This window comes from Clupea harengus, chromosome 3 (assembly GCF_900700415.2).
Source record: "Clupea harengus chromosome 3, Ch_v2.0.2, whole genome shotgun sequence".
NCBI classification, from domain to species: Eukaryota; Metazoa; Chordata; class Actinopteri; order Clupeiformes; family Clupeidae; genus Clupea; species Clupea harengus.
Genome location: NC_045154.1, coordinates 4,717,612 through 4,730,608, shown reverse-complemented (window position 1 = coordinate 4,730,608; position 12,997 = coordinate 4,717,612). Strand labels below are relative to the sequence as shown.

The 12,997-nt window shown below is 47.5% G+C and overlaps 1 protein-coding gene across 5 annotated transcripts in view; it reads right to left on the bottom strand.

Annotated features, from left to right (window-relative positions):
• The window catches only part of lrp5 (low density lipoprotein receptor-related protein 5), a 51,038-nt gene that overhangs the window by 24,588 nt on the left and 13,453 nt on the right, over positions 1-12,997 (bottom strand). For all 5 annotated transcript variants that reach the window (XM_031564303.2, XM_031564305.2, XM_031564302.2 and 2 more), the window contains exons 6-8: positions 11,755-11,886; positions 7,623-8,019; positions 7,336-7,507 (exon numbers count right to left, since the gene is read on the bottom strand). In XM_031564303.2, coding sequence (XP_031420163.1) covers positions 7,336-7,507; positions 7,623-8,019; positions 11,755-11,886 — 701 coding nt within the window. The remainder of the gene's footprint in view (positions 1-7,335; positions 7,508-7,622; positions 8,020-11,754; positions 11,887-12,997) is intronic.

Sequence of the window (12,997 nt, the reverse complement as noted above, 5' to 3'; positions counted from 1 at the left end):
CACTCCTAGGCAGCTGGCTGGGATGTGATACCATGTTGTATTAAATGAGGCAGACAGACAGACAGAGGCTTATAAGAACAGAGCCTTGGCCTGGATCAGCGAATCACTAGCCATTTTAACTAAAGCAGTCTGTTACACTGAGACGCAATAGGAAAGCAGATTTACAGAATTGAGCAATGCAGTACTGAAGTAACACCCAGCATTGACACAAACTACTGTCAATATAATGGCAGCATGACAGGATTCCTGCAGGGCGCTCTATGAGGTAGAGAGCAGGTCTTAGACTCGAGGCGATAAAAGATGCAAGACAGAACATTAAAACAGGTGTGGTTGTCATTGCTGGTTGTCCAAACAACCTTGTCCCCTTGAAACTGTAGAGAACACAGAGACAAGTAAAATAAAAGACCAAGTCAAACAGGAACACAGCAAAGTGACATTAACCACCATCGACATTCACAAACTATGCTAAGCCAATACTGCAAGTTAATGACAAGGGATCACTTCATGCAAACTATTTCTGAAAGCTGTTTTGAACTGTTGCTGCATATTTGCTGGAGCGATGTTGTTTGAAGTGTTTCATCGACGGTTCTGTCTGAAGAGACAGAATGAGACTGAACAGATATTCTGTATCCTGTTTCACCCATAAACAAACACACATCAACATCCTGTCTGACAGAATGACTGATGCAATGGACAGTATGGATTCCCAAACAAACCCATCTGAGACTAAATACTCTCAGATCTTAGCAGATTGTTTCCCAAGTTTTAAGCACTAATATAATAAAGTCCTGCCCTAATCGAGGTGCAATCGTACACAGATCAATTCATTAACACAAAACACACAACACCAATGACAAACCAAACAGAGCCTCAGATACTAAGGCCCAGAGAGAAGAGGGGAAAAACAGAGTGCAGCAACAGCAGAAAAATGCCCCCTCCCCCAAACACACACACACACACACACACACACACACACACACACACACACACACACACACACACACACACACACACACACACACACACACACACACACACACACACACACACACACACACACACACACACGGAGCCATTGCACCTCCCATGTAAAATATGGGCAAGCAATTGAGCTGGTGTCTGGAGAGCATCACTCACAATAAATCTCACGCACCAGCCACTCTCCAAACAGAGCCTGCCAACTGCCTGCTGAGGTTGGGCCAACAGGTAATTACATTCACATAACAGCAGGCCCTTCACATGCAAGACAAATAAATAAATACCCAAATAAGGTCACTCCGGCAACAGAGAAAGGAAAATGTACAACACGTTGATTGAGGGGGAACGCGGGGCGAAACTAAGGAGGGAAGAACGTCTCTAAGAGTGAAGAAAGAGTGTGAGGAAAAGAACTAGAAAAAACAGAGGGAGAGACTATGAGGGAGACAACTTTCACTCGAACAGCACCCTGTTGTCTGTAAACGTCAGACACAATGTGGTCCTCCTTTGTGAGGCCATATGGGATGCATTGCTCCGCAGCAGCAGCAGCAGCAGCAGCAGCAGATAGGGACTCGGCAGCTGCTGGCGACTCCTCACCGCAAAACACTGCTGTGGAAAGAGGGGTAGCCACGGCACGATCATGTTAATAAGCCACAAAACATCTCCAGAACAGGAGCAGCAAGCTGGCGGTCCCCCTCTCCACCCCCTCGTCCCTCCACACCCTCCTTTCCTTTCTCTCTCCCCACCTCGCTGGCAGACGACTGACAGATGTGGGACAGCGGCAGCACATCCAAAGAGGAAATGAGACAGATTGTCGTGGTGGGGCCGGGCTGAGAGAGCGTGGAGGAGATGCCTCTGTTTCAGCCCTGCCTCTGGAGGAGCCAGACACTCACACTCGTCTGCGCTCAGGTCTGCTCCAGAGGAAAAGGCCCGGAGGAACAGAGCCATTTAAAGCCAGGAGTGCTAACGCTAGCACTCCGATGGCCACCCACCACACTGAGAATTTCCATTGTTATTTCCAAAAGTGTGTACAGGGTATGGCCCATTTGAGAAGTGCTAGTGAAGTGATGAGTTTTTAAGGCGAGTGAGAAGCAAGGCAGGGGGAAGGAAAATGATTCTCCCTCTATAAACAAACCTCTAATGCTTCCCATCCAAATGGCTGGTTGCATGGTAATGCACCTCTCCTTCGCACTAGCAGAGGAGAATACGGAACGCTGGCGTTTCGCCTTTTCTGCACATACAAAATGGCCGCTCTTTGAGGTACAGGGCTTTTCAAGCGGTCTCTCTTTTTGTGTGAAATTACTCCAAGATGCATTATGGGGTGAAAGTGAGGGAATGGTTGGACAGCAGACCCCTGGCCAGAGAGATGGAAAAAGTTACGCAAAACAGGTGTTTTTTATTCCCTTCGTGTAAAAAAAACCCCCCACATATCCTTGAAGTTGGGAAAACATCAAAAAGTGTGAACGCAACGACAAAAAGTAACCAGGCAATAACCAGGCAATTAACAACAAACACAGTTCTTTAAACTGATTTAAGCTGAGCTAATTGAACACTGAAAAACATGCTGACCCCAAAACCAGAGAAAGGGTGGACTTCAATGAAAAATCTCAGTTATTATTTTGTAAACTGTTGATACTGCCAACACTTCTGACCTGCAATGTCACTACCATAAAATGAGTATCAAAGCAGATATTGGGGAAGAGAGGTTTCTGGAGTGAGAGATTAGGTGCATTCAGGCTAGACTGTACACACCAATGACCAGATTGGTGTACAAATGTGCATGTCTTTCTCTTTCTGTGTGTGTGTGTGAGAGAGAGAGAGAGAGAGAGGGAGGGAGTGAGAGAAAGAGAGAGAGCACGAAAGAGGGGAAGACTGAGCCCCATCCCAATGACGTGCCCCTGACCAGTGAAGCTTGACCTTTGGAGCTTTCAATTTCCTTCCACAGTTTTCTGGGGACTTTATTGGGGTTCCTTTCCCTGCGCCTCACCCCCTTTGACTCTGACAGGCCTTGGACAAACCGCTCACACAGAGACAAAGGGGGCCATCATTAGCATGGCTAATGTTTTAGAGAAGGCCCTTGTTGGAGAGAGAATCCTGTGCAAATCATGTTTCACGGCTGAAGCTGACCACAATACACCCAGTCCCCTCAAGTGGCACTTTGAAGGGGACTGGAAAGAAAACATTATTGATCCTTTTCAGAAGTAGTTTTTTTTTTTTTTTTTTTTAAAGCAGTTTAGAGGTTCTCTCTCAGAGGTGCTATAGGCCATCTCAGTTTAAAAGATCGAGGAGAGAAAGAACAAGCCAGCTCTGTTTTCCTGCGCCATGTTCTCTTCCTCTGTAAAACATATTTGTTTTGCTACCGTGGGGTAGGCATGGTGCACGGCAAAAGAAAAAGTCACAAAAGCCTTGGTGAAAAGCACCGATCTCCATAATTGTCTGACAAAGGCTGAGGCTTTTTCCCCTCTCTATGGCGGACGGCACATCAGTCAGGGCAGTTATCTTTAGCATCTCAGCTCTGAGGGGGCAAGGGAAAAGGAGAAGGAGAGGGGGAGGGGGGCGCTGGCTCGGCGGCAACATCAGAGACTGAGTTATGGGGAAAGGGGGCGGGAGCGGGGTATTAGACTCCCTCAAAAAGAAGCAAAAACACACGAATGGAGGCTGAAATAAAAGGCCACAACTCCCGTACTGTTTGAGGAGGGCAGAGAAAGGGGAAAGAGAATGCCAATAACATAGAGCTCCTTTTCAGATGTGCGGGAGACCCCAGATGAAAGGAGACATTCCTGGAGTGAATTCAACCCCCCACCCCCCTACGCCCCCCTCCCCACCAACACCCCCAAAACCTTTTGCAGCACATTTAAAGGGCAGCAGCAGACTCTCCCATTATTAATCCAAACTACACCATCCAGAGTAGTAGTGGGGGGGGGACTGAAAAACTTCTAAAAAATTAAAGAAATAACAACTGTACAGTGAGACTGTATGCACTCCACACATCCATACAAATCCCTGTACGCCTGGATATCATCATCTTGGAATGGAATTTGGACACCAAAACCCAGCAGCATTTTCACTTTGAAGTGAAGTGGGCTGTGATCATTCATTCAAGAGCCACAGACACCTCTGTTATCAACATTCATTTTGCTCCCTTTTTCATCTTAACTGCTTCACAGTGGTTTTTGGTGACAGACGCTAGAACTTCCAGCTCCTATACCTGATGCATGGGAGCGAAGCAAGGCGCATGGACCCGAGCTTCTCTCCAAAAGGGGAGCAGGCTCCACGCCTTTACAAACACCATCAAATGAACAATGGCCATGTCCACGGTTCCCCTGAATGCAATTCAGCTCACAACAAGGACAGGAAAAAGGAGAGGAGAAAAAAGTCTTTTCATACAGGCCCTGTCACCAGCAGAGAAGGAGAGAGAAAAGAGGGGGAAGGAGAGGAGGGGGAAGGAGAGGAGGGGAAGGAGAGGAGGGGAAGGAGGAGGGCTAAAAAGCCTCCAGACCTCTATGTATAAGCATTCATCCAGTGAACGGCCACATTCCAAATGCTGGAAGGTACCTTTCACTAAAAACAATTCTTTTTCCTCCTTGAAGACCTGATTTCACTTCACACTCAAGATTAGAAGAAAAAAAAAAAAAAAAAACGTATTAACGTGTTAATGCTTCTCCCTTCAGGAAAAGAAATAGTATGTCATCGAAAGCCAATAGAAGAACGTTGCAAAAAAAAAAAAAAAAGAAACAAAAAGAAATAATGAGGAATGGCAGGCAGCAGAGCAGCAGTCCAGCCTCCAGCCATTAGCACTTCAAGCACTTTCTCCCCTTTTCAGAGCCTGAGAGGGGCCGCACCAAGAATGGGCCGAGGAGCTTCATTAGGAGGAGCAGAAGAACCCTTGTAAAGGCCGGGGAAGAGAGAGAATTAAAGAATAGAATGGGAAGGCTCGGGGGTGGGGTGGGGGTGGGCGGACATACTCATCAGATATAGCTGGGAACCTCAAGGAATGGGACCTACCGCTCAAATGGACATCTGGTGCAGTGGTGTGTGTGTGTGTGTGTGTGTGTGTGTGTGTGTGTGTGTGTGTGTGTAGGGAGGGAGGGACAGGAAAGTCTGTAAGGGGCCAGTCACAGCCATCATTATTCGCCTGCTATTGTAAGACCCAGGGTGGAGGGGAGGGGGGGTGCACCGATCAGAGCACACTGGTAAAGGGCTTCCCCCAGGAGGTCAGGCACTGATCATAGAGGGGAGCACACTTCCATCCATACAAAACAGAATCTAGCTTTCCTATGGGAAAGGCAGAGTGACATCATTACTTAAAAAACGCAATTTCATTCACATGGCAAAAAGGGCCCTTGTCTATTGCTGTAATGTATGTAACTTTCTGTAACTTTTAACCTTCCAAAACCTAAATTTTCACATGGTCACACCTAAGGTGTTAGGTGTTATTTGTTTTCATAGCCTGTGGTCTATCCACACAGCTTCATAAGAATAGATTTCATTAACCAAAGCCTTTTGATTTCAACTGTGGAGTCCAGTGACCAGATTAACACTGTAATACACAGGGGTACCTTAGGGACACGCATGCACAGATTATTTATTTTGGCAGCTTTCATCTGACCAAGAGATTGGTCGAACATCTCTGTTGGTCCCTTTCACCCCTCCCTGCAGGGGGCTAAGGATGCTGTTACCCCTGCAGCGTTGCTCCTGAAATCGGCTTTGACAACCACAAGAAACAACTACATTCTCTCAAGTAACAGGGAGAGTAGGAGCAGGCATCTGCCAAAAAAGAACCCAGCCCACCCTGCCTCACACATACCCTCAAAGCTCCAAATGCGCTGGAAGAGACATTAGAAGGCTTTTGCACGTGGAGCAAGTCTCCAGCTCTCGTCTTGGGCTCAATGTCTCAGCGGGGGCACCCTAATCTGCTCTCAAATCAGCCCAGGACTGCCCACCCGCCCGCCCGCCCACCCGCCTGCCCGCCCGCCCGCCCGCCGGCTCCTCGCCCAGGATAACCAACACCTCTGCTCTGGCTGCTTCTGCTCCTTCCTCCCCTCACCCTGGAGATGTGCAGACCACTGACCTTCAGACCTCTCCTTGCCCTTTTGGCCTCCTCATGGACCCCTTCCTTTGTCTCTATAGTGCCAGGTCTTCCTCCAAGGGAAGGATGGTGTTTCTGTCTGAGGGAGATTAGCCCAGTGTGGAGTGTTGTGTTTAGGCCTGGCCCTGATGGCTTCAAAGGCCTTTTGCCTTTATACTAAATCATGTATATGAAACCTGCATCCACCAGAAATGGCTGTGGATTCTTGTCTGGCAAGTATATTCTTGACTCTAGCACACTGGGGGCTAACTAACAGTTTTTGATCTTTTTGCACAAAGGCAACAGAGGCATCTCCATGGAATGATGGAAGATTCTAGAACTAGCAAGGGACTATCACCATCAGACTTAATAGGCTGGTAAATCTTGTGTTGGTTCTCCATCACAATCCCACTCCACATGAACATGTGTATGTGCACACACACATATACACACAAAGAAAAGAGAACCATGTGAGCAGAGGGTGTAATGCTAGAAAGCGGTCCCACCCAAGGGAGTGGAAGCTCATCTGGGAAGGGTTCTGTGCTCTGCTTGTGTTTATGGTATAGACTTTCAACACAGATTGTAACCTAAGGAAAGACAGCCATCCTGGTTAGGCCAACACCCTGAGTACTCTTCATTCATACAAGCAGTCTCCAAAAAAAAATCGATGTTGCACAACCCAAGCCTCTCTGTGTAACCACAGAGGAGGAACCTCCTTAATACAGGAGAAAGTAATAACAGTCTGGTAAAATGGAGTTTCCTCTCTGGTGAACAGAATCAGAATCCATGAAGTGGCTGGGAGAGGCTAGCGCCCTGGCTTTTGGAGTTGGAGTGACATATGGGAGGTGTTAACTTGAGCCGGAATCCAAACAATTACAAAACATGGAGGCCAGCTGCTGACAGGAAGTCTAGTGGGCCCAGGTATTATATAATGCATCCAACATTCCTCTGCATCCCACGTGGAAGCGCTGGTCAGTTCAATCCTCAGGCGGCCGCCGCCGCCGCCTCTACTTATCAGGAATGTGTACCTTGCGCAATTCACTTCTCTGCCCTCTGTAATTGTAATCAGAGTTGCATCTCACAAATATTTTATCACTGGGGACAGACTCTATTCAGCACCACCCAAAAACCTCTGGGTTTATACTCTTGGAGCATGTGAAAGCAATTTGAACGAGGCTACAATGAGAACAAATTTACAGCACACTGCCAGCGTACCTCAGAACAAGCTCGCTCCTGTACCCATACTGCCTGAATGACAACTCCTACCATGCAGAAATACTTGTGGTACTCACCTCAATTTTATCGGTCTTTGCATCACCCCAGTACAGCTTTCCTGCAGCGTGGTCGATAGCCAGACCGTTGGGCCACCCCAAGGAGGTATTTAGAAGGATGAAACGGTCGCTTCCATCAAGATTTGCTCGTTCAATTTTGGGCAGCTCACCCCAGTCGGTCCAGTACATGTAACTGCAAGAAAAAAAAGGTCATGACCAGAATGTCAGCAGGTATGTTGTTCATCTTTAGACATGAGTGGTGTGTGAGTGAGAGAGCTTAAACTGTGTATCTCTATTGCAGCACCTACCCATTGACAGGGTCTAGCACGATGGCCCGTGGTTCCACCAGGTTCTCGGAGATCAGAATGCGTCGCGACGACCCATTGAGCCGGGTCACCTCAATCCGGTCCGTGCCCGTGTCTGTCCAATAAAGGTTGCGGGCCACCCAATCCACCGCGATCCCATCAGGGTGGTTGACCTCCGTGGTCACCAACGTCTGGGCCTCACTGCCATCTATGCGGGACCGGCGGATGGCCTTGACCTCGTCGTCCGTCCAGTACACGTGGCCGTCCACAGGGTCGTAGTCGATGGCGATGGCGTGGCGGATGTCACTGACCTGCAGCACGATGTCAGTGAAGTCGGGCAGATCCAGAGAGATCCGCCGCAGGTCTGTGCGGCGCGCCAACAGCAGGACTTCCTCAGCTCCTGTGAGCACACAAACAGCCTGGTTACAGCATTCAGCCCAAAACATGTGCCAGGAACATTGCTTGTGGGCAGCATAGGAATACACAATTCATATTTTAATGTAAAAAAAAAAAAGTCATGAACATGATATACTTCTAATCCGTTATAGAAATCTGGTTTTACTGCTGATGCTTCATTTAATCCAACAATATAAGGTTATACAGTGGAGGATAGAAAATAGAATTTTCCTTTTTGGCCAATTAGTCTTAAATGTCATGATATAAGAGTTTCCATGAAAGAAGGTGGTGAGTAGGGCATGCCTGCAAGCAACCCACAGGTCATTAACTTGTTTATAATGATGTATGTTGAAGACATAGAGGATTATACCCAGTCCTTGGCAGGAAGGTGAGATTTCAGGGGGGCAATGGGGCAGGAATGCATTTCCTACTTCTAACTAAAGTGGGTTTGCATAGACATTTCTTTGGGCTCCACTACTGCCAATAGGCTGATCCCATACCAGCAGTGGAACAATGGTCAGTCTTGGGGCCAAAGATATACACTTACGTATCCCCCTGCCACACACTGCTTGAGTAAATGGATGCATGCTGCCCCTCCCCCACCAAGGAAGTATTCGGAGAGGCTTAGCAAAACAATAGTCGACGGCAAACCTGCTGAAGTAATGACTGCTCATTATCCCTTTTCCTTCTCTGTATACAACAAGTGTCAACCATTGCTTTTCCACCCATGTTGTTTTGAGATCCATAACAAAGGTTTAAACAAAGGCATGGTTCGCAGACTTGTAGTTGGTGGAGGAATTTTAGGAAGGTAGAAATTTGTCGAAGATAAGTTTCTTTGGAGATGTGGTCCCATTCTGATGACCTTTTATGTTTGATCTTAGTAAAAATCTAGCAGTAAAATTATAATTATTATCATTAGAAACATTAAGGCCTAAACAACATTAAGCCTAAACCTATAGGTCAGACCACAAGTCCAAACAAGCTGCTTTATAAATGCTTCACAATGGCTCCTAGATTCAAAATGGCTGAAAGATAAACCAACAGCACATGTATGCATGTACAGCACAGGCCATTCTTAGGTCAGGTTGTGTGGAGAGTTTGCCCTTGCAGAGGGAGGGGGCTCATACGCCATAGAGCCGTGGTTTAGCAGAATGAGCAAACCGCTCCCTTTAGATCTACACAGTGAAGTCAATTATCTCGGAGCATTTCCTTTCTTTCAGCCAGGAGTTTTAGCCGTGCACGCACCACTGGCCACGGCACCAGCTGCAACCACCAACACCCCAATCAAACGGTGACACCAATCAGAAACGGCAGCGGAGGAAAAACGCTCCTTTGCTCATTTTCTCTCTTTTGGTTTTCCCCCCCACAAGCCCTCCTTGGCCAAAGAGGAGTGCATATTTGCTTTTAATTTGATGCTCCGTTCTGCTCCGCAGCTAAACAAAAGAGGTGGGCCTTCCACCATGACCGCAAAACACAGATCTAGCCAACCAAGGCAAACAAATGAGCAAACACAAACGTATGGGCTTTTATCATTTCCTTTTTTTAATCCTCCACTCGGCACCCAGCGCCCCATCCCATCCCTCACCTCACCTGTGGTGGATTTACATGTTTTATGTTCTGCTTGGCCCAGTCGGTCCCTCAGTGGCTGTGCACAGAGAGACAGGCCGTATCAGAGGCAGTCTGTCCCCCTGGCTCCTCAGTCTCAGCACACTAACTCACTCTGCTCTCCACTATGTTTTCTTTTCCTTGGTTTCCTTTTTTTTTTCCTTCTTCCATGTGCACCCCTGGAATGAGGTCCTTAAGAAGAATACATCTCATTGTTTCCTGGCCTGGGAATACACTGCCTCAAAATTGGAGAAAGTTATAAATTCAAAAAAGCTCTGGAGGTTAAGGAAAGCTCTTTTTTCAAGGGTGAAGGGGGGTGGACTTGTCATTTAACAGCACTAGTGCACGGAGACACAATGGCCGCCTCTGTTCCTCAGACAGACTGGGATGTGGGTTTGGGGGCGGTGGAGGGGACGGAGAGCTCAACCTTGATTTGAGAGTCTGGCTGCGCTGATATCGGATTTGTTTCACGCACGGAATCAACTGCTTTCGCAACTTTCCACAGAAAACCTGACATTACAGCTGCCTATAACTCATTGTATTAGCACCAACACAAGACAAATGGCACGAGAGTGACGTAAAGAATTTTTAAAAAGCACTTTTTGCCCCCTACTCCCGTTTGTCTCAACTGGACTACCACTACAGATATAATGCAAGGTCGTCTCTCCACCACATGGTTGTCGTGTCGGACCCTCTGCTGGGAGCCATGACCCCTGACCCTTGACCCTAGTCAGAGAAGGAGTCTGGAGTGAGAGGGAATGTACACAGACCCCAGGGCAAGTCAAACAAACAGGTTTCATTCTCCATTATGGGCCTGGACCACATCCACTAAACACACAAACCTATTCCCGACCTGATTAGGCCTGCCCCCCCGCATACTAACCCCACCCTCAACACACACACACACACACACACACACACACACACACACACACACACACACACACACACACAAACAATTAAGGCCCAGTGTTATGACCTGAAGGGTGATGGCAGACTGACAGCAAGCAAACAAATAAACAAAAGTCCCCAAAACAAGGCAGCCTCAGATTTACCCTGAAAGCTCCCAGAGCCTCGAGAGTGAGGGAGGCAGGGCCAGGGGAGGGGAGGGGAGCAGGGCCAGGCCAGGCCAGGGGAGGGGAGGGGAGCAGGGCCAGGCCAGGGGAGGGGAGGGGAGCAGGGCCAGGCCAGGCCAGGGGAGGGCCGGGGGAGGGGAGGGGAGGGCTGGCTTTAATGTAGCTGTCTGTATATTGTGGCAATTGAAATTAGCGGCGAGCGGCTGAGGGGGAAATGGTTCCTTCAGGGGCGCCGAGCGCAGGCAGGCAGGCAGGCAGGCAGGCCCGGCCATCTGTCAAAGATTAGAGAGCTCGGTCATGCCTCCCTGCTTTGGAGATGCATGCTAATGTGCTGAAGCCAATGGGATGCCAATGCTGCCGCACAACCAAACCCAACGCCCCCCCCCCCCCCTACCCCCCTCCACAACTCTCCCTCGATTTTGTGGCATTAACGAAAAGACTTACATTAAATAAGATCATCTGGAAGCCTAATTTTAAGTGACAGTGTAATAAAATTATAGGCTCTCAGCCACATTCTTTCCCGAAAGATGTGGAACGGCATTCTTTGAGGTGTTTTTACTTCTCAGTGTGCCATGACTCTGCTCTGCATTATCAGGCGGTGGATCGACTTTAGAACTGAGCATAACCTGTGGAATGTCAGCTATTTTCCTTTCGGGGCTCACCCTTTTTCAGCAACCCCAAAAACAAAACAAAGAGAAGATAAAATACACGGTAGAAGCAGTGAGACAGAGAAGGAAAGCGTAAAAGGATACTCCTCCCCCCCCCTCCCTCAGTTAGTGGGTACAAAGTGTTTACAAGTTGGAGTTGCCTAGTAACGGGGACGCTGGCGAGTTTGATGCCGCTCCACAGTACGCTGGCCTCTCTAAAGATAGAAGTTATGCCCCTGCCACTAGCTCCAAAAACTCACGAGACTGGTATATTTACAGTGGTATTGTTTTAGGGTGAACTGTATCGTTTGTTGCATATGCGAGGTGACCCTGGGCGTCCTAAAAGGCGCTCTTAAATCAAATATATTATTATTATTTCATTATTATTCCTATTGCAAGAGTACATCTTACCTGGTCGACACGTCTTGCCGTCCTCCTTGAGCTTGACTCCCGTGGGGCAGGCACAGCTGTGAAACGGCGGCAAGGGGGACAGCAGGCAGAGGTGGGAGCAGCCACCGTTCCCATTACTGCACGGGGTTTGAACTGTGGACAGAGGAGCACGCAGAGGAACACTATGAGTTCATGGAGACTGGAGACTGGAGTGATGGGACTATTTAAACCGTTAAAAGGTTATTTAAAAGGTTCCTTAGCTAGCTAATTAGCTAGCATAGCAAATAGACAACCATAGCAACCCGGTTAAACCCTGTTTGCAGCATTGCCTAAAGCAAAGTTGAATTTCTCAAAATCAGCTCACCAATAAAAGGCAGCCTTGGATTCAAACCCTTACCCTAACCCTAGATGTTAAATGGTTTCACATAGACATTAAACAATCTTGAGAGATAATCAGTGGGGCACGATCTTACTCTGATAGTGTAGTAAATCAAGTGTAGTAAATAAACGGGGAGAAGTCCCCCCCCTCATTTTCATCCTCATCCGTGTCAGTGTACACTGGTTAAGGTGATTTCCGTGCATCATTGTTAGGTCACCAAAAAAATACATCTAACTTTGGACAATGTGTTGATCAGGGTATAATTCTAAAAAAAACAGCTTGACTTCCGTGGCTTTTTAAAATGATTTCCTTTGCCAACCATAGCAGGGGCAGCACTACAGTATGCAGCTGCTTACGCAGGAGAACACAGACGGCCTTGACACAAACCCTGCTACCCCCTACGCCCCCTCCACTCACTCACTCACTCGCTCACTCCTGACCCCTTCCCCCAACACAGATGTTGTGTCAGGGCCCCAACATTGTCTGATTATGAGCAGGATAGAGTCCAATGCCAGCCCAGGGAAAAAAAAGTTAATTACAGCCATATGCAGGTTCTCAGGGGAACAAAAGTGAGTGTCAATCACAATCTCCCGCAAGTGAACTAAATGACAGAGGACACGTTGAACAGACCATCAGACTATGATGTACTAGCAGTGTGATGAAACATGTAATGTTTGCACTTAAAACAGTACTACAAGCATTGCAGTGAAATGTAATAACCTCATGTTTAATGTGTATGTGGGAACAAATTGATCAGCAACTCATTATTTTTTTATTGCACTACTGCACTATATATACACACATATAATATATTGAAGTGGATTAATTTTCTTCTGCAAATCATTCATTTTCTCTTTTTTAGAGGATGCCTTCCTCCATGTTACA